Consider the following 21,834-nt stretch of genomic DNA (forward strand, 5'->3'; position numbering starts at 1 on the left):
ACCATATTTTATGCACTTCAGGGTTTCTGTGGGATTGATGACGCACAATACATCATTGGGCTGCTGTGACCAAACCGGGTTCGTGCGCTGCAGCTTCCCCTAGCATCTTGCCAGAAGTGCTGAGACCTATCAAGGGGCTGAAGAAAGATGAGTAAATGTTGATGAGGGATGGAGGAACAGTGTTGAAACAGAGTAGATGCTGGGTAGGAGGAGAGGTCTAAAAACAGTGGCAGAGGAAGAGTTAGTAGGTGTTTCAGAAATATCTGAAATTGTAGGGAAGATAGAAATATCCTGGTTCAGGATAAGATGTAAGGAATGGGCTATTGGCGAAATGTAAATTGGAAATTGAATAGAATGGAAAGAAAAGAAAAAGGTGAGTTTGGACTGGGAGAATGATGACTGTGGGGCAGGATGATGGTGAAGAGGAAGCTTTGTTAGGATTTAGTAAAATAAGTGTCTTCGTATCTGTGCCTTTGGCTGAGCTGAACTACACTTTCCAGCCTTTGTAAAACGTCTTTCTCTAACTACAGTCAATCGCTGTACACGGTTGTTAACGTTAACCAACGTATGATGAGGATTACATCCACACTGCAGGACGGGTACATTTTAGGATGCCATGGGTGAGCCTGGCAGTGATGTTCTAGCCCTGTGTTGGGTGTTATCTCTGCCCCTTTACCTCGCTGCTAGCAGAAGGCAACCTGGCTGCATGAAGTCCCACATATGACTTCAGAGATGTCAGCTCGGACAGCTGGGGCAATCAGTGCCACAAGACACACTGGAGAGTGTATCTGCCTTGATATGCACCACCAGATTCCACTGATCTGATGCTCTTATGATATGGAAGAGCAGAAGAATATGATTTGAGCACAATATGACCATGGAAATGTCATTCTGAAATTTGCGATAAATGATGTCAAGCTGTACGCATGATATATGCTCTCGGTTTCTTACAGGAAACATCATTAACTTAAATTTTAGGTTGTTAAACTTCAGTTAGCACCATCATATACTGTAAAAATCTAATAGCTAGTAGTCACTCAGCTCACTATCCCAGTCTCCCACCTCAGCCTCACCTCTTGCCTCTTCATCTCAATGAGCACTCTCTTTGAAGAATGGTTGTGAGAGATGCATGAAGAAACCAAATACATGCAAATAAGGATTTTGGGAGATGAGGCAAGGAGTCTCTTCTTTGTATATTATGGCCTCATTGCCACACTCCAAGACTGTAAGGACAAGTGTAATCTATGCCTTTGTAAAAGCTTGCATTTTCCCTGAAGTGGCAGGTGCTTCCTTTTGCTTTAGACATGAAATACTTTAAGAACTTCTCAGTGTGACTCAATTTGATTGTTTTGAATCAAGGAAATTAATGTGAATTTGATTTTTAGAGTTTCCAAAGTAGCAAAGGCTTAAAACTGTGCCATAGTGAATATATTTACAATTAAGACCTTCTGGGAAATGTGAAAGAGGTAACAGCAGTAAACATACATAAATGAGTTTGGACAAGTTTTCAACAAGGGAACTTTATTTTAAAATGTTTCCTCTGTACCAGTTAAAAGAAATGAAGCTTAAGTATGGAATGCTTCAAAAAAACTGTTATTGCCATTCATTTTTTTGCAATCAGATGTGCTCCCTGAAACTACTTAGAAAAGCCTGGGCTGCAGAATGGAGATGTGTCTGCAGATCATATACAAACTGCCTGCCCTCGACTTTGCAAAGGGAATGGCAGAAGCAGGGAGACAAGCCATGGACATGTCCCTCCATGAACTTGACTAGCATACTGATCGTGTACTCATCCTGACACCCCCATCCCATCGTGGTTTTTTATTACTCCACTAGAAAACTGTAAGTAAGCCTAGATATGGCTGGCAACACTTTGGTCTGTCCCACAATGCAAAGTTGTTCTGAAAATCTAAACTCAGTTCATCAAAATGTGACATGATTGGATTTACATTTATTTTTTTTAATGGCAAATTTCAACGTAAACTCAACTGAAGTGTGTGTGAACACCTCCTTTGTTTTGATCCCCATGTAACTCATACTACTAACTAGAGTGTGATTATAATGTATGTATATACATAAAATACAAAGGTTGTGTGAATACTTATGAAAAATTTCAGTGCTCATGCTGTTAATGTAAAACAGCACTGTAATTGTCCTTACTATGTTCATAACTCTTTAGCTGGCTAAATGGCCCTTCCACACACTTTCATTTATCCTTCCTTCCAAATCTTAAGATTTTAAGTTTAAAAATGCAAAAACCTAGAACGTTGTGAGTTAGAATCGCAATGTCTGAACTCAGTCAGAAATTTCATATCATGTTAAGGATGAGGTGGTTTTAAAACAATTGGCATTGTAGTGCAACTCTTTCTAGCTAAGACACAGGTAAGTGTGACTGCAGGTCCTGTGGTAATTTTACTTGATTTTTGCTTTTTCAGATTAACACAAATGTCTTGCTGGTTAATTTAAAGTCTTTCATGTTCCCTCCAAAATGTCTATCTTTATTGGATTCACATTGTAGTTTTATTTAATATGAACCAGATGTTGAAATCGAGGCAATATTTATTAGGATGCTTGCACTGAAGAAGGCTTGCTACAGACAATGTGTTGTGCCAGTTCTCTAGGTACAGTGTCAGGCAGAAATACAGTATTCTGGAGATTTTTTCTTTTTCTCTAATTAGAAACAAAGCTTTCTAATCAATAACCTTCAAACTTAACACGCCAAGAGGTATGGACAACTGTACGCAAAATTCCACAAGCTGTTGTACTTCATACACAAAACATGGTGGTGTTACAACCACGGTTTTACACCAGTATAAATGAGTATGCATGGCTGAAGAATCTGTGCAATGGGATGATGCTGGGAAGACAACAGGCAGCAGAGAGCAGAATGCACTCTTAGAATTAAAAATCAAAGCGAGTGATGAGAGCAGAAGCTGGGAAATGCAGCTGCTGCCATGGAGTAGCTGGTTGGTGGTGTCCTGTCTCGGTGAGAGGCAGCAGCTCCAGATGTGGGCTGAGTTATAAGTCAGAGGGAGCTCACATCTGCTGCTTCTCTGGAGATGTCAGCATCTTTCCATGCTTTTTGCAATATATTCTTGTTGGACATGCTTTTAAATGCGTCTGGTGTGTTTTAATACTGAATTCGATACATGGTCACTTTTTTGGTCGCTGTTTGGATATACATCGCTGAGTATCATGCCTGGAAGGTATGAAATGTAGAAGGAACAGAATCTATGACATAGAAGAGATAAAGATTTATTCAGTATATATTTTGCTTAGACTCTATTTTTCTGTGCAAAATCATTATTCACTAAAAGGAGAGGCACAGCCAGTCTTTCACCCTCATGAGCTGGAACATTTTGCTCTTGCAGCCTAATCAGATTTTCCAAGCAAAACTCCTGGTTATTTCAGTCACATTTATGCAGCCGTACAAGGCCTTGGCAAAATTCAAGCACTGCAGAGCATGGTAACATTTCAAAGTACAAAATTTAAATCAATAACATATACTTAAATTTTAAAGACCAAATTAAAAAAATGCACTGTGTCTACTAAATATGCACAGAGGTAACTGATTGCATTTCTCATGTACTGAGTGTACAGTCTACAACGGTGTCGAGAGTTCCTACAACAGTGATATCCAGAATCTCAGTGGATCATATTCAGCATGCTTTCATTTCCTGGCAAGTTTTGGCTTGCGTTTTGCAAGTGCAAAGGTTCAAGCTTAAGATCAAATCTTTATAAAGAACGGGGAATGAGTAAGAAACATGAAATAAAGGCATTTAGAAAAATCTGTGTAGGAAATCATATTTTCCAACACACATTTCTTTCCACTGTTAGTTGGGACTTGGTGTTAAAATAATTGGATAAATAAAACAGAGTGGCACTGCATGTTTTGTCGGAAGGTGTAACTGTTGGTTCAAAGCAACGAGGTGAATGCAGTAAAGGCTTTGGTGGGAGCTCGGCTCAGTTATATGATAAAGACCTAAATACAAGAGCCAAATTGCTGTCAAATCAATCCCACCTCGGTACCAGGCACAGAATTTGTCCATGCAGCATTCCCTTTCATGCCGGTTCTCCTGTCTGTCCATCGCTTGTTTTGCTTAGTATGTACGCCTGTGCTGTGCAAGGTCCAAATGCAAATCTGTAAGCCGTAATTCCTGAGGTATAACTATACTTCTGCCACTGCCTTCCTCAGTCATTCATCAGTCCCTTACCTTCCCCACCTGTAAAATGGGGAGAGAGACCCATATGCAGGAAGTTGCACAGTTTTGTCATAGTGCTAATCACCACAGTGTCTCTATGAATGTTTATAAAGTGCTTTGAAGATGAAAATTGCCAAGAAGTGCTAAGGATGATTATTATAAGTTAATGAATAAATTTCAACATGTATTTGATTGCCAGGTAATTCAGAAGGGAATCACCAACCCTTCCCTCTCTTCGAAGAAGAAAAGTTGACAGTCAGCTAGTTGCTAATTAGCACTCAACTGAAATGCCTCCAAAGCTGAGTGCTCCCAGTTGAGTCCTTTAAAAAGTAAGCTTTCAACTAATTGAAATATGCTGAAAGTTGAGCAGTGGGTGAGGTGTCCAACAGGTAAGTCTGGATGGTGGAGTTGGGTACGTAGAAGGAATATTAAGATTTTCCAGATAGGGACTAGAACTTTGGGGGGAAACTCTAGCCTACATGAGCATCTCTCTTCCATATTCACACATCGACCTGTCCCCTTTCTGAGGCGCAGTTCGCGGTCTGTCGCAGGCAGGCTGTGCTGCCATGCACCCCTGAGGGCAAGTTAGGGAGGAAGGGCTGCTTAAAGACTAAGTCTGGCGTTGCTTCTTTCTAACTATCTTGAGGGGTCGTTACAACGATTCCTGGTTTGAACTGAGATAGACAAGGAATTTTGAATAACACATTGCGTAACACATTAGAGCTGAGTGACTGTGCCACCTGCATTTAATTCATATTTAGCTTGTTTGTGAGGGAAAACACTGTTTCAGGAAGGGGCTCGGACTCTTCAGGTCCTTCCCTCTCTGATTTTTCACTGGAGGGTCAGTCTCCCAGACCACAGTCTGCTCTTGTAGCCTCCCCCACCACTTTGGATTTATTTTTTTGGCAGTCTGCCAATGCTATAAACCGCAGTACTGTCTTCTGTGCTGCTGAAGGCTGTTTTTTTCTTCAGCTGCTGGGAGATGGCTGCAATAGGCAAATTACAGGAATTTCATCCCTTTCTTTTCCCTGCTCGACTACTCTGGATTCACCATCCTCAGCATCAGCTCTTCAAGCTTTCTTCAGGGAAAACGCACTCAGCTAAACTTGTTGAGCACTTCGGGTGAAGAATCTCAGTTGCTTCAAATAGCACTTACCAGTATCAGCCTCCAGTGATAATCCACCCCAAACTTCAGCAGCATATATAGGGGTTGGAGGGGGGTGGGTGGTGGGGGGGGAAGAGAAAAAACACGTAGGATGAGAAACTACCAAGGCAGATATTTAGATATTTAGAAATGATTCATGGAAAAGAAACTCTGTACTCTGAAAGGGGCTACGGGCAGGTACAGATGCTATGAGGAAAATGGGAGAAATGGAGTGAACACAGAAACAAGTGGGGAGATGGAACAAAGCATAACAGAAGGGTTCTTGAAGCTGCTGGATTCTGGAAAGCAGCCTTTGTGGTGTCCTCAGACATTCAGCAAAACCAAGTTATATAAAATCTCTTTGGTCATTTACTGGTCTGGAAGATGATCTGGTTCTGTTAATGGGCAGTATCCTTCAGTATCCTGAAGCTATTGCAGCCCAGGGAAGCTCCCCTGGCAGTCGAGGGCTGAATATTTCACACTTGGGACCTCATCCTCTCCTCCCAGCACCTCACTGCACTATTGCCCCTGAGAAGAGTCCTCTCTGGCATGGTCACGATGTATGTTAATAGTTACAGTGCCCAGGTGTGATGAAGGATAGATGGAGGCCTCTCAAGTATAAGTCTCTTGTGAGCTGAAGAGCCAGACGGCAGCTGAGACCAGTGTCCCCTCTGCATTAGGCACAAAGGGAGGACACTTAAAACACACTGAACGCTGGCTTCCCATAGCTTAATCAGAGAGATAAGTCACTTTGTCTGCTGTATCTTGGTATGTTTAGGGGGCCCATCACTGTAACACCAAGGTATGATTTGCACCACTTTGGGTTTGTCTCATTTTCTTCCCCAGCTCGCTCCGCTGCAGGTGCTGCATGGACTGTATGGGTATGGCAGACAGGCTGCTTGGTCAGAGGTGGGCAGGATGCTCAAAGACCGCATTCAATGAGCATTCATAAAGTTCCAAGCCAAAAATTCATATCCATTTTCATTGTGGGCGAAGATGTTGCGTACACTGCAGAACTAAAAAATATTTTAAATCCCTTTTGTGTTCTCATCTATTCAAAGGTACTTCTAGCATCATTGGTGAGTGCTGGAGCTGTAACTGATTTACTAGCATTAAGTAAGTGAAGAGAATTCTTAGAATTGTCACACGTATCGAATTATCATTATATGTAATTTATGCAAGGTAGGTTTGAGTTTGCAAAACCCCTGAAGAATTTAAAAGATGTGAACACTTCTTGCTGCACTGTGAACTCTGAAGCACAGTAGTTTTGGCGGGCCCACTTACGGATTCCTTAAAAACCTTTCTGATAAAAATGATCATGTTATTTATTAATGACAGAAAAGGACAACTATCATGACAAAAAAAAAAAAAAAAAAGAAAAAAAAAAGTAGCCTACATGGAAAAAAGCCTGGAGCCATATATTGAGCCCAGCAAATATTTTTAACAATGGATTAAACAGATTTATTTAGTTTCCTGTCCACAAATTGTCTGTGAAAGGACAGCGTTTTCTGGAATATGTTTTTTATTTCAACGTATTAATATTTAATGCTAACAAATTACAGCTTCTCGATTTCTTACAAATTGCAAGCATCTGGTACATTCTATTCTATAGCTGCAGAAATTAATGGCAGTATTCAGTTCTGAAACCTGTCAAAGTCCTGTGTTTGAGCTCTGCAATTGAGTGTATGCTACAGATGATGGGGTGTTGCTGGTGGTTCTTCATTGTGCATCCTAACTTTGGAAAAGCAATCTTCCTTTCGTCTCTCATGAGCATCCACAGAAAAACAGTTTTGTTCTTTTACCTAAGGTTACTCCACCAAAAGTCTTCAGTGCTATCTGGCTTTTGTATAAATAAAGGACAGTTTGGAAAGGTAGTTTTGTTTTTTTTTTCAAGAAATTCATGTTTATTTGAATATTCTCAAGAAATTTCATTTCAAGTACCTCTAGTTGTTAGCTCTTCATTTGCTGTGTATCTTTAACTAAGATCAGCCTCTCCTTTCCTGTCTTTTCAACAGCTACAAACCACCTTAAATGTATTCTTGTAAACCTGATTACTGACAGAGACTGAACAGTCAATGCATACCAAGGATAAATACAGCAATTACACCTATTTACAGCTGTATCTCTTTTCTGCATTATTGTTATTACTAAGTGGTTATTAAAAATAGTGCAGCCTTCAGAGCTGCTTTGATTGTCAGCTTGGCAAAGCGAGGACTGCTCCTTGCTTGTGTGTGGCACCTTTGGCAGCGCTGTCAATGCTGCCTGGTGGTGTGGCTTGGCGTGGTGTGGCAGTGGACAGTGTGGGTGCCCTCACGGTGCTGGCTGCATGGGACACCCTGTGCCAGGGGCTCCTGTACATAACAAGAAGGCAGCACTGACCGCATGTGACGGCATGAACAGCAGAGACAGATGAACAAACTGCTCTGGTTCATCCCTTCTCGCTCCTTGCTTGTGTCCTGGAGGAAGTTTCTGCTGTTGGTTTTTGGTTCTTCTATCATAGCGCACCCTGATTATTCACAGGCACCGCAGGTTTCATGCTGGTGGGCGCAGAGGAAGAGGACCTGCAACCTTCTGTTCCACCACATCCACACTTCTCCTTGAAAAGATGGGAAATTGTCCTCCAGAGCTGTCAGAGTGGAGTCCTTGGCTCATGTGGCTCCTTCTGTTTCTGCCCAGGAGAGGGCAATCCGGCACCCAGGCAGCAGCCAGCTCAGTGCACCATGTCTTGAGGCTCCTTGGGGTGTCGGGGGCCTGTGTGGTTAGTGCCTGGCCAGAGGGACATGAAACGTGGCTCTGTCTCCACTGTGGGGTCTGACAGCATGCTTTTGCCCACGTCCCCTTCCCCAGTTAGGAACTGCAGGCCTGTGTCCCGGTGCCTCTCTGCCCTGGTGTGCTGGCTCTCCGTGTTGAGGTGTGGCAGTATTTGTGTGTGCATACACCCCTACAAACGCTGCACACGCTGTTCTCTCATCTGTTTGTAGCTGTGCATGCGCAGGCACAGGAATATACTCATTTTCAGATTTGGGAAGACTAATTAGTCTCTTATTCCTGTTTTCCTCCACCTTTATTTTCTTCTGCTCACATTAAACTCGCTTTCCAGATTAAGGAATTTATTGATTGTCCTTAATCTTGGGCCAGATGTTTGTCTTTGACCCCTGAGCCGCTTTGGGTAGCAGCTTGATGCCAGTGGTGGGGGGGTTTGGAGCAGCCCAGGCAGGAGGGGCTGGCTGCACACCCCCTAACCACCACTCCCGCAGAGCACATGAAACTTTAAAGGCAGCAGATCCAAGTGGGAATCGAGATGACACTGTCAGGATCCCTGTAACTTTATTTTCCTTTGATTCTGCCTTCTGTTTTACTGTTCTGTGCATCACACTGGTCTAGATGATAACAGGCAACTGGAAGTGCTGCTGGAGCCTGTAATTAGCAGGTTCCTACCCTGGGACTTGGTTCTTGCCGGTGGGCTGTAGGTATGCGATAATTTGCCACTTAATCAATGGGAATTATTAAAATATCACTTCATATTTTTGCTCTGCGCTAGACCTGTACACAGAAGCTCTTCTATGGGGTGTGGGGGGAGTGTCTGGGGTTCCCAATCATGAAAGCAAACCCTACTGCTCATTCACTTTCAGTACTCTGGGTTTGTCTTCTTTTTTTATTTTAAAGCAACGTCTGCCTTTCCCCTGATGCCAGCCAAAATGAAAAATATTAATATTACTGCCATGTTTAGCTTCTTGAAACAGTGATTTTTAGCCTAGTCAAAAGTCCTTAAAGTAGATATTGTTTTCAAGCTATGTAAAAATTTCACCATTTATGTTACAAAAAGCAGTGCGTCCCTTCTTGGGCAAACATGTTTTACTTTGGAATTGCTTCACAAAGTAAAATCCATAACTTGTTGGGTTGATTGCTTTTTTGACATTTTTTTAAGTAGGTGATACTTCAGATATAAAAAATCTGTGTATTAGTGCTGTAACTGTAATTTTTCTGGTCATTTTGGGTTTAGGCTTCACAGTAGCCTTGCTGGCATCTGTTAAAGAGTACAAGGTAGACACAGGGAAGTTTTCTCCTAGGTGTAGCCATATTACAGGCTTCTTGTGTGGCCAGTGAACTCTGGCAGCGCAGTGTCACTGTCATTGCAGCGCTGTCGAGCCAAATGTTGTACGTGCTGTTTATTAAACTCAGCACCTCCAGTGATGGTACTGGAGTGACAGCATAGCATTGCTACGTAGCTGGGGAGCATTTAAAGAGAGAAATGAAATATCCCAGGTATTATCTGTTGTCTCTGGGTTTAATGACAGAAGCTGTGGGAAGTCTATAAAACAGCTCAGTACGTCACTTCTTTTGGAAACCGTTGTTCATACAGAAACAGTTTTGCTACACAGCGACTGGTATGTCAAAGTTAAATTGAGATCTGGATCGGTGGTCAGTAGAGTAGAATGATGGACCTCTACATTTTATCCCGAAAAGGGAACTCAGATTTTCCAGATTTAGGCAAATGCCAGTGAAAACTGGGGTTTTTCAAATCTGTCTTAAAATATTCCTTCATTCAGTTGGATTTGAATTATTTTTTTGGCAGTGGGTAAAGCCACATCGTGCTCAAATATTTTCTGGGACTATTACATAAATTTAGAAAATGTAATGACGCGTGCCTTGATTTCCCCATCTGTGAAATGGGCGATCCCGCAGCATTCCCGCAAAGCGCCCTGGCCGGGAACCGCTGTGACTGCAGCTGATTGTTATTCTCTTAATCATATTAGTTAACTAAATCTGTTTCTAGAGTGGTTCCATTTGCTTGAATGAATTTACATGAGAGATTAATTCAGCGCTGTTTATTGTTGTTTTTGCATTTATTCAGTACTGTAAATAACGCCCTGATACTTTACAGCTGTGTACGAAGACAGAGCCTGTGCTCCAAGGGCTTTTTGCACAGGTAGCTGGCAGGCTCCCCTCTCAGACCTTGCACTTTCCCATGTGGCAGATGAGCCCATTTTGTTTCCTCTGTATTTTGAGGACTTTCTGTTCACGTGGTATCCCCGCTCCCAGCACTTTCCCGCAAGTATGATTCAACAGATAAAGTTCATCCTTCACCTCCAAAGGGTGATCACCTCCCCTTCGCCCTCCCCTCCTCCCTCGGACCCCCCTCCCCATTTGACCGTGTCAGCTATCCTTTGCAGCGTGCTCTAACCGCTGCTGGGTTTCCGCACCACAACCATCCCGCCGGCAGGGACCTGCCCGCTACCTAGCCGCCGCCACCTTTGAGCCGGAGAGCTGCTTTTAAAGCGAGCCGTTTGTTTATTGCTAACGCGCGCCGGCCGGGGGTCGCCAGCGGCTGTGCGGGGGTCTCGGTCCCCCACCCGGCTCTTTGTGTTTTTACATTTTTCCGGGAGGTTTCCCTTGCCGCCGTTTGACGGCTCCATTGTGTGGAGCGCGGCGCCCGGAGGTTGCGCCTTTGTGCGGGCTGCCCGGCCCGGCCACCCCGCCGCTGGCGCAGCTGCCCGGGCGGCCCCGGGCGGCCCCCGCCGGGGTGGCGAGCGCTGGCGACGCGGCGGTAGCCCGGCACGGCCGCTGGGAGCGGGCAGAGCCGCGCTGAGGGAGCCGCCAGGGAGCGGGCGAACCCCCAGCTGCAAGCGGCGGGGGTTGCCGTGGCCTGTGTTTATGTGTTTTGTAGTAACCGCATCCCTGACATCGCCCGAGCGTGCTCCTCGCGGAGGGTGATTGGCTCAGGCAGCTTTTAAACCACCTATATGCTAAGAAGCCTTGTGCTGCCAGTTCCTGAGGGGTCCTGGCTGGGAGAAATTAAAGCCGAACCTTAGCCCTCTGTCAGGCGGCGCGGAGAATTATATTTTGGAAGTAGTCTGCAGCGCGGACAGGAAATGACCCCTCCAGAAACTGCTGCTTTAAACCCGAGCGGCGGTGCCTGAAGCTATCCAGCCTCCCGCTCCCTCCGTGGAGCCTGTGCGCTCCCGCTCCCGCTGCCGCTCCCCCCCCGCTCCCGCTATAGAGGGCTCCCACAGCAGTTCCCAGCCAGTGCGTGCAGCCTGGATGGGTGTGTGTGTGTGCGCGCCGCTACTTTGTACTGTGAAGAACACACAGCCCATGTGCTCTGTATGGATGTTGATGATACTCTGTGTAGCTTGAATCTCTGCAAGCAGGCAAGATGTCCAGCACACCACATGACCCTTTCTATTCTTCTCCTTTTGGCCCATTTTATAGGAGACACACACCATACATGGTGCAACCAGAGTACCGAATATATGAAATGAACAAGAGGCTGCAGTCGCGGACGGAGGTAAGTCCCCCAGCCTTGTTTTCCTGTGCATGGACCGTGGTAGGTTTCAGCCCGAATTCCAGCTGAAGCGTCCCACTAGACAGTACAGTATATGCAGGCACGAACCCTAATTAATTTAGTAGTTTAATTGGGTAATCCCTCATTATGTTTCCACGCAGAGCAACTCTTTGAGGAGATACCAGCTTAGGCTGAAATCTTGAAATTACAGTACAGCACTTCAGGATTGATTGTAATGTTGGTCTCAGGAAATTTCTTTGCCTTAGTGTGTTGTTTGCTCAGGATCTGTCCTACTGGCATTTGCAGCTGCAATATTGCAAGGTATTGCTTGAGCTTTTGCACAAAATTAATTCAGAAATGTTGCAGGTTTAGGGGGAGAGAAGAACCTTTCTCTGGTTTTGTTTTGTAAACTCGTTAAAATTAAAAATGAATGGTAGCAGAAAACAGGAGCAGAGTTCTAAAAACTTATTCCTGGGCTGCACTTAAAGAACACATGTTCAGGATGACCAACAAGAGAAATCCGTGTTTACATTTAGAATGCAGTTGCTTTTAGCGAGAGGGATGATCGGTTCACGACTTTATCATATAGCTGTCAAAAGTACCCAATAATGTAAACTACATTCGCTGTCATTTATGCTTTGTATAATCTGTTAGTGGTTTATACACCCTGGCTTCTACATCCAGATCAGCCACCACAAAGAGTATGCTGAATGGGAAGGGGACATACTTTTGTCACTTAAAGACAGAAGACAGTGGAGGCTGCATCTGGTTATTTACGTGGTTAAATAACGCACACTTTTTGGTCTGTTGAAGTGAAAAGTGTGTGGAGTGAATCAGGCTACATTTCAGCCCATGTGTCTGTGTCTGTGCAGCACACATTCTTGTGCTGCAATTTTTCATAGTAGTTTACTAGTGGTGCCCTGAAAACACTTTTAGAAAGTATTAATCTTTTATAGTGAATGGCTTTATGTAAAGGCAAAGACCTGCCACATTCGTGCCATGAAGCTTTGTAAAGGATCTCAGATGGAGCTGTTTGTTGTATTGTTATTCTTTAAGAGAATGTGAGGTTATCATAAAATAAAAAACACACATGCCTGAATTGTCAGCTAAGCCGTGGAGAATCTGTGACGTTTAATGTATATGATACAGCTAACGAGATGTGACCTGCTTTCTGATTGGGTAACTGCTACGGGGTAACTGCTCTTCTAACACTGTTACCACTGCTAGTCTTAAAACATTGCTTTGGAGTAATGGGTAAATAGACTTAGTGCTGGCTAAAAACTCCAAGCAGCTCATTGCTCCCAAAATCATGGCAACTATTTGTCAGTTTTGCCCCAAGTTGTTGGCTGGGGAGGGTCACTGCCATTCACATAGAGTGAGTGGGCTTGGGAGGTTTATTTGCTACTGTTTATTTGTCAGTGTCTTGCAACTCTGTTCCTTACATTCCTGTACATATTAATGTAATAATTTCTACACTGTTTCAAGGGAAAAGAACAAATATGTATCGTTGAGTGATTCCTTCAGAGTTTTATATACAAGCTGTTCTGAAAAGCTGTCAGTGCTAATTTAGCCTTTTTACATATTACTTTAGTGGTACTTTTAGTAACTGACCAGTTTCTGATTGCGGCTCCTTTACAAATGTTACACTAGAAAAGTTTTTGAGGCACTTGTGAAACAACTTCCCAGTCCTGCGTTGCTGAGGTGTGCTGAGTTAGACTTCAGCATGTTTAATTGCAGTTTTTGCTGTGCATGTTTGCATGGGTTGTTGTGGGCAAAAAGCGATAACCTACTCTTCCTTGCTAGTGCTGCCATGGGTTTCAGCAGCATTTTACTTTGACAGACAGTGCTTAGTTAATGAAGGCCTTCGGCTCCAGCATTTCTTTTATTTGCTCAGAGTAAAAATACTTTTGCCCTTGTGATTGTTCACTGTTTGCATTCTGGTTCCCTGTTCTTTAATTTCTGAGCTCTGTGCTTGTAAGTATTTGTCGTTGATATGTGTTTTCTAGGTAGCTTCAGCCCATCTCATTCAGTCCTCCAATTAAAACACCTTCCTTAATAAAAAAAAAAAAAAAAATTACTTTCCTGGGACACTTACAAGTGACTAGGTGTGGACAGCCTGTAAAGGATCATGCTGGCTTCTGGGGCAGGCTGGGAGTGGAAGTTTCACATTAATTTTATGCACTTCCAAGCATGTTTTTGGTTGGTAGTTGAAGGCTTTTGGAGCATGTATAACTAGCTCTGAATTTTTTGAGTCCAGATCGATGGAGCCCTGTATGTCATGGAAGGAATGTGCTTGTGATGTGGGTGATACAAGCTTACTGCATGAACGTTTCTCTTTAGGCAGTCTTTGGAATAATGTAGGCACTGGTCTCTGAAGGAGGCTGCTTTTGCTCTGTGAGCCCCAGGGGGTAGGTGAGCACAAGCAAAGCAGCTTAAGGGAAAAGGAATTACAAAGAGACTCTCCAAAAGACTGGGGGTAGCAAGCTGGCAGATTCCACTTGGACCCAGCTTCTGGAGAGAGCCAGTGGCAAGTGAGGATGTGTTAAAAAATGGAAAACTAAATCTCTTATCCCAAATACATCCTTGGAAAGCCTATGGGGTTTTCCTGTTTTCCTACAAAATATAAATGTTCTTAACAATCCTTTAGACTCAGATTCTCTGCTGTCCCTTGCAGTGGTGGAAGTTTCAAGGCAGAGCAAAATGTATGTAATTTAATCAAGTCATACAGGGGTTGGATGGAGAGCCTGTGACAGGAGTATCTGTATGTCATGTCAATCTGTTTTCTCCCCTCCATCTGTAGAGCCCGCCTTTGTAGTGAATCCCTGTAGCTGCTCCCCAGAGCTTGCAGGTGGGTGAGAAATGATTCAAAAAAAGCAATGGGTTGGTAGAGACACCATTAGGGAATCCACCGGTAAATGACATTTCTCCTCCAGCTCTCCCAGCAGGAGGGTCCACGGTTTGTTGAGGGAGGTAGAAGCATCCTCAAAGTGGCTCTGCGCTTGGGCACCTTCCCTGAGAAATCCACTGCTTCCACTCTGGTTTCTGTAAGCACTGGGTGTAAGGGAATAATAGTCGGTGTGAGGGATGTGCTCAGTGTATTAAGCAGACAAAGTACAGAGTGATAAAGAAAGGTCATTTAGATGCAGCATGGCTATCTTTGTTGTTGTCATTTTCTTTAGGAAGAAATGGTAGTCATGAATGTAAAGAATTAGCAACTCTAGCCTGTACTAGATGTGCAAACCTTTGCTCTTCCAACTTCTTACAACTTTACAGGCTCCTTAGGCAGAACCTACAACTGCCTTTTTAAATTCAAGGTCAGTCTTAGGCGAAGAATTCCAATCACACCCAGGCAGGGGGTGGTTTTATGATGTAAGTACTGGCAAAAGTCCACCACCTAGCCAATTCTTATGTGATCTACAGTAAATCAGGGGGTCTGAGAAACGAACTAGTGTACAGGAACACCTTACCTTCCTTAAAAGTTGTTCAAAGAGGTCTAATCTGGTAATGCATTTTTCTAAATGGAAATTAATACACACTTTCTTAATAATACTTTGGGAGCATCTCGTGCCATTTTGCGATGCATCAACAATCCTGATTTAAAGAAGTAAAATTAATATTTAAATGTTTAATAATCTCTGGCAGATAGTAAGATAAATCTTATTTACTTCTATCATAGTTGATTAACTTTCTGGTTAACCAAAATGCAGCTGTTTCCTTGCTCTGTGTGTGGTTTTAAGGATTTCATTACCATCCACTCCAACACAGTTTATCTTAACATTTTTATATCTGTGTTAGTTTAACATTTCAAGAGAGCAATCCTGTTGTGGTATAATCAGCAGTTTCTAAAGTTCTAGGTAGCAATATACAACGTAGGTAAATTAGCTTAAATATTTTCACTGTTTTTCATAAAGCTCAATGTTTTTTAAAAAAGCGCCTATTTTCCTCTTTGATGTTGTAAATTCTTTCCTGTTCTAATTTTTAATAATTTGAAATTGTCCACACTTAAAACAAAAGGTGATTATATCTTGTATATAATTGTTTTTTGGTAACATTACAGTGTGCTGTGGATAGATCACTTAATGTTGCTGACAGTTTAAAGTTTGAGACATTGTTTTAGTGTCAATAATCAAAGAAATGTATCAAGCCGTTCAGTTGTTTGTTTAGTCCCCTATATTGTTAGAGCTTTTCTGTATCGCTATATAATAATAAATTCACCTGTATCTCTGTTTGTCACTCCTAGAGATTATGCTTTACATCACCATTATACGCAAAACACAGCTTTTCTTTGGCCTAAGACAGCAGAGTTTTAAGGGTGATCAGAGAACATGATTAGTAGCATGTTTGTTTTAAAGACAATCAGCTTAATCAAATCATGTTAAACTCCTATTAAACTGGTGAATTTAACAAAGTAGAGATTTCATCATGGAAGAAAATATAAAGAAAATTAAAAGGAAAATAAAGGAGGATGTTACGAATGTTACGATTATTTTAAAGCTACTAAATGAACCGGAAGCTTACACAGACATCCAGATTCAACTAAATATTTAAAGCAAATCAAAGCAAACCAAAATTTCTGCAGTTTAATGGAAGTCTTTGATTTTACTTCCTCACATTTCTATCTGATGAAATAATCTTTTCTTCTTCCTGATGCATTTTTAATATATTAGTCATAAAAATCTATGTTGTGACATCACATTTGTTCACATAGCAACTTAGCATTGCAAACAGATCTCTCATATTGTATACATAAGGCTGAGTTTGTCCAATGAGTTTGTTTTGTTGAAGGGAAAACACATAAGCTTCTGTCTCAAAGTATTTGTGTGGAAATATTCTTTCACCCACAAATATACTAATACTTCGCAATTGTAGAAACATAAGTAAAGTATGTTAACAGAGTACTTATAAACTATGCTTTGCTGAAACTAAAGGTCAATTTTAAAAGAAAACCCTTGAACTCCTTTAGGCAGACACTGACTTCAGAATGGATTCAAGGCTCTTTTTACTGATTGTCTTTTATTTCATATAGTTTTTTCATCCCTTTTAAATATTTCAGTTGCAGCTGTTTTCAATTAAAATTGCTACAAACTAACAATTCTTATGAGGCTGGGGGAGGAAAAAAAGGCTACTTCCTTTCCTTAGCTTACAAATCAGGGATGTCTTGCTGTTCCGCTCCACCCCTCCACCCCCACCCCCACCCCCCCAAGTTATAATTTAGAATGTAAACTGCATGTGTAAGGAACAGGGAGCTTTTGGGGGCAGGGGCTGGTGAGGGGGGAGAGAGAGTTGGTGTGAAAGTGTAAAAATGGATCTTATCTGAAAATCACTCTGATGCTTACTTACTAGATCATTTTCTATAAAGGAACCTTTTCAACCCTTCCTTTTCTCTTTTTCATTCTTTACTCTTTAAACCACAAATCCACTTAAACTTTAAACTCAGTCTTTCCCTGATGTAAACAAGATTAACTATGCAGATCCAGTCTCAGAAATAGAAGCCTCTGGATGGTGAGAAGGAACAAAATAGAGATCATAACAAGGGCCCAGTCCTGTGCTCTTATTTAAGCTGGAGTTTTGCCTGCAGTAGGATCGCAAGATCAGATTTAAAAAAAATAATAATTTGGGTTTGGTATACACACTTTCTTTGTTTAAAGAAAAAGGGTATGGGTAGATTGCTAAACTCGTCGCAGTATTTTTAGCTGGACTCCTCACTTCAAATGGTATTTCTTTTGTATCTTTTTGCCAGAAGTTGCATATCTGCTGTAAACAGGCATTCCAACTGTGCCGATACTTTGTTCAGTTGCTTCCTTCCCAAGAAGAGCTTTCTTTCCTGTGCTGTACTGTGTAAACAGGCCAGCATATACCCTCACTTTTGGTGGGTGCTCTTTTTCAAAAGTTGTTTCTGGGCTACTTGAAGCCTCAGAGGAGTGATACTGGCAGGGATGAGGCTGCCCCAAAGTGGCTGATGATTTGTCTCCAAAAAAAGAGTGTGGTAGGGCAGGGCCTTTTGGCCAGGTCTCAGTGGTCTTATTTATTAGGCAAAAATAGTAGTGAAAGAAACCTCCCTGAACCTCTCGCTGAAATTGTCTCCCTAGGCTTGTGTCTTTCTTCTCCTCAGTACATTCTTCCTGTGTTTGGTTGCTGTTAGAATTTCAGAGAGAAAGCAATTTATGTCACAATACTGGTTCCATTTCTGTTACATTGTGGTGGACAGCCATGCCCTTCCAAACTAAAGCCTGTAAGTTACTGACTGAAGTCGAATAGTACACTTGGTACTCCCGAGATAACTAGGGATCAAGTAGAGCCATCTGCAGACCCTAAACCTCTGTATGGGATCGGCTGATGCTTCTGGAGACAACTCTGGTGCTTTCGTGCCTTACGGGACTAGTGAAAAATCACCGACCTGGAAAAATGAGACCTTTGCAGAGCTGAACGTGAACTAGGACGTGGTAGCTCTCCAAGCCTATCTCTTCAGGACTCAAGAGTGTTTGTAGTGAAGAGTCTTTGCAAAGGCCAAAAATTTTACGGGAGGATGCTGTCCTCTCCATGAGGCTTAAGTTGTCTTGGCACTGCCTGGCTGTTTATACACTGTTGTGAAGAAGACATACGCATGATGAAGCTCCTGGCCAGGGTAGTGCTCCTGCCTGCATTATGCAGACTTGAAGCATGAGACTTGAGCATAGCAGACCTCTTCTGTATGAACAACTCTGAGAACTACAGCCAAAATGTAAGTATCAAACCAGAACTTCTCCCTAAGGTCTTTCTGTTGTCAATATTCACATCCGGGTACTGGGCCAAGGCAGAGTCACAAACTCACAACTGACACAGCAAAGCCATAGCTTTATGGAGGTTGTCTAAATGTACTTAAAATCTACTGCCAGGTTACCTGAAAATGAATTAGTTTGGTCTTTGCATCCTTTCAAGCAAGTAACAAATTAGAACATTGGTGTAATATCTATGCGTGTGATCTGCAGTACCTGCTGATATCCATTTTTCCTGATTCAAAGCCACAGAGTCACCTTGCCAAGCCTAGTTAGCTGAGTAGAAACATTCAAATCTACATGTAACATGTGTGTGTGTGTTTAAAAATGGAAGGGGGAAATCTAATCTCTGGTATAGTTTTGCCACCAGATTACTCATGTATGGCAGATTCAGATCCTATCCGTTTTACACAACTGGTAGCTGCAGTCTGGAACATCCCTCATGATCCAGAAGAATTGCGTGGGCTAGTTGGATGACCCTTTCTGTGGCATTTGGAGGGCAAATGAAACATTATGTATGTATAAAAGTGATCATATTTGGAAACCCCTGATTAAGCCAGACCCAAGAATAGACCTAATTGTATGTCCACTGTGCTCATTCTTCAGAAACTAAATACCTGGAAAAAAGAACTGTCCCTGTTTGAGTATTATGTGCAGTCTTAGATCACCGGTGCAGTGGACTATTTTTACTTTTCTTCTGGACTTTCAAACATTTGTTTTTTCTAACTACATTTTTATTAGGTTATTTTCTGAAGTAGTAAACTGAGAAAATTATGACTTCCAGAACATTGTGCATTTATCTTATTGTGATTCTTGTTCCAGTTGTATAGTTTTGCTTCAGCCATTAGCAGAGGATTTTATCAGAGAAAGAGCTGCCATCTGTCCTAGAGCAGGTTACAAAGAGATTTCTGAAATATTAATGACCACATTATACAAAAAGAAATATTCTAAATCTTTAAATACAGAGTCACATGGAGAGAGGAAAATGCTCAGGAAACAAGAAAGTAAATAGGGTGAAACTTTTTTGTTTTATTATGCTTATATATCTTTAAGCTGAAGCACCCTCAGCACACTTCATCCCTCCGCAGGGCAGTCAGCAGCACCAACATTGCTAACCATCTCCTCTTTGAACTAGAGATCCTCCAGGGTGTGATTGGCAAGGCATGCATGAAACCTGCTTTGCCACTAGGTTTGCAACCAGGTTAGTATCTACAGTTGGAAAAAAGGAATATGAAATGCCTCGCACCTAGGATGCTATGTCTTCTTCATGCAGTTTACAAAAGTCTTATGCATCGGTTATGCAGCAATGGAGGAAGGCCTATAACTGTCAGTTTTACTCTGTCCCCCATATTCTGATAGTAACTTGCCTTTTCAGATGAGTGTCACTGTCTTCCATAGTTCTTGTATCCACTTGAAGTACCAAAACTGTTTCCATGTTACTCCATTTCGCATCACAGTAACGTTATTGTGACTAGAAAGAAAAGGGAACTGCTGTGAAATAGTTCCTTTAGAGCAAATGAAAATTCTTCTTCTTGTTCAGCATCTTGCAGGAGGGACCCTCAGTCCTTTTGGTATTCGGCCAGCATGTCTCCACCTTTCTTCTTTGCCATACCAAGATGTTAAAAGCATTGACAGGATATAGATTCTGTATGTGCATTTGCAACTGTACCACTTGCTGTAGTGAATGAAGGCAATACAATACCTCTATTACTTCTGCCTAGACCTAATCACTGGAGTATCAGTTGACCCTTAGGGTAATTAGGTAATAATGTTGTTGATGTGATTTGAAGTATCATTTTAAGCAATTAGAAGTTCAGATATAATGTGATGCAATTATGCATTATATAGCGCATCTATCCATTTTACAGAGCAAAAATTACCATATGTTTTGTGGGAAGCTTGGCATTTTGCACTGACTGGAGTTCTGCTTGTATTTACGAACAGCATGCCTGTAAACTATGGTAATAACTCTTTGAAGGCCACACCTATGCACATGCTGATTATGTTAAAAAGCATAGGCCCGTTTTAATGAATGTGTTGGCATGAATAATGGGACATGAAAAGCCAACACACTGGGTAAAGGTTCATTACTTGAGTGCAACAAATACTACATGCAAAATTTCCGTGACTATTCACTTGAGTTTAACAGTGAATTTGCTTTGGCTATGCTTGTGCTCTTTATGTATTTCTGTGAATTTTTGATCAATTGAGTTTTATTCTCACAAATAATTGCAGAATGTAAATTTCAAATTGTGAAGCATTCTCGAAAGAAGTTGCTTATTCTATATGAGATAAGCTGAGAGGTGGTGTTTCCTGTTTTGAGTTTCTGAAACCTCTCAGATAGACCCATGATACTTAGAAATTAAATGCACCAGAGAAAAATCTTTGATTGCTTTGCAGTGCGGACTGACTGGTGTGTGAATGTAAAGCAAATTAACGGCAGTGACTGGCGGTAATGGGAAAACTACAGGCCAGTAAATATGATGTATGTACCTATTTTTTCCATGGGACAGGATGCTGCTTACCATGCAGTTACTTTACAAAAATGTAATAAGAAAGAATTGGTGAAAAAATTCAAATCTTCCTGGCATTTTAAGCTCTAGCTCCATCTGTGCTCATCCAGTCAAGGATGTGAAACAGTAAGACAGGATACATGACCAGTCACAGCATATAGTCTTAGCAGAGTAATACATGCTTACAGCACACTGCTTGTTATGAAAAACAGGCAAAAATTTGTCTTAGATTTGAATAATTAATGCATTAAAATAAACTGGTATTAATTCCTAGCAACTCTCGGTAGAAGAAGTGGAATTCATAGGATTTATTATTTGATGTGAATGATGAGCTCAGCTCTTTTCAGGTCCTCTTAACACTCTTGTCAGGGTTAATAATGCAAAGTAAAAAGATCGGTCAAGATGCCAGTGCACCAAGTACATCTCTTCTCTGACGGTGCTGTGAGATTATTTAACACCCACATCAAGAGCATCCTGAAGCAACTGAGTTACACCTTGACTGATTGTTTCATCCAGAGGGCTGCACTTCTAAATACACAGCGTACCACAGACTTCCTCGTACAGAGCGGTGTTACCACTGGTATGTAACCTGAAGCCACAACCTGCGTGTCTAGACTGACAAGAATCCTACCAGTTGAGCCACTGTGACACCTTGTGGCTTATGAAGCAACACAAGCATCTGTTAGAAAACCAACAGGTAAAAGCCAGAGGTTAATGGGTATTGATAAATGCCCTCTCATACAACTATCAACAGAAAGCTCTTTGCTGGGTTACTTTACCACGTTTTGCGATACAGTTAAATTAAGCAGTAGTGGGCTTATTTCAGTTCAAAGTCCTCGTAGTGCGTATTTTACTGTGAAGTGTCATAAGATGGGGCATCGTTTCCTAAGTCTGACCTGCTGCTGTTATCTCCAGTGCTCTGGTGTTTGCTCAT

At 42.0% G+C, this 21,834-nt stretch overlaps 1 protein-coding gene across 15 annotated transcripts in view; it reads left to right on the forward strand.

Moving 5' to 3' along the window:
- Positions 1-11,012: 11,012 nt before the first annotated feature.
- LDB2 (LIM domain binding 2) overlaps positions 11,013-21,834 on the forward strand; it is a 220,096-nt gene continuing 209,274 nt past the window's right edge. For 2 of the 15 annotated variants that reach the window (XM_056326463.1, XM_056326462.1), the window contains exon 1: positions 11,028-11,635. In XM_056326463.1, the coding sequence (XP_056182438.1) occupies positions 11,504-11,635 (132 nt within the window). In that variant the 5' untranslated portion in view covers positions 11,028-11,503. Of the gene's footprint in view, positions 11,636-21,834 lie in introns of all 15 variants that reach the window. The other 13 variants (XM_056326459.1, XM_056326461.1, XM_056326452.1 and 10 more) reach the window with 12 other exon arrangements.

The sequence above is a fragment of the Falco biarmicus genome, chromosome 1 (assembly GCF_023638135.1).
Source record: "Falco biarmicus isolate bFalBia1 chromosome 1, bFalBia1.pri, whole genome shotgun sequence".
NCBI classification, from domain to species: domain Eukaryota; kingdom Metazoa; phylum Chordata; class Aves; order Falconiformes; family Falconidae; genus Falco; species Falco biarmicus.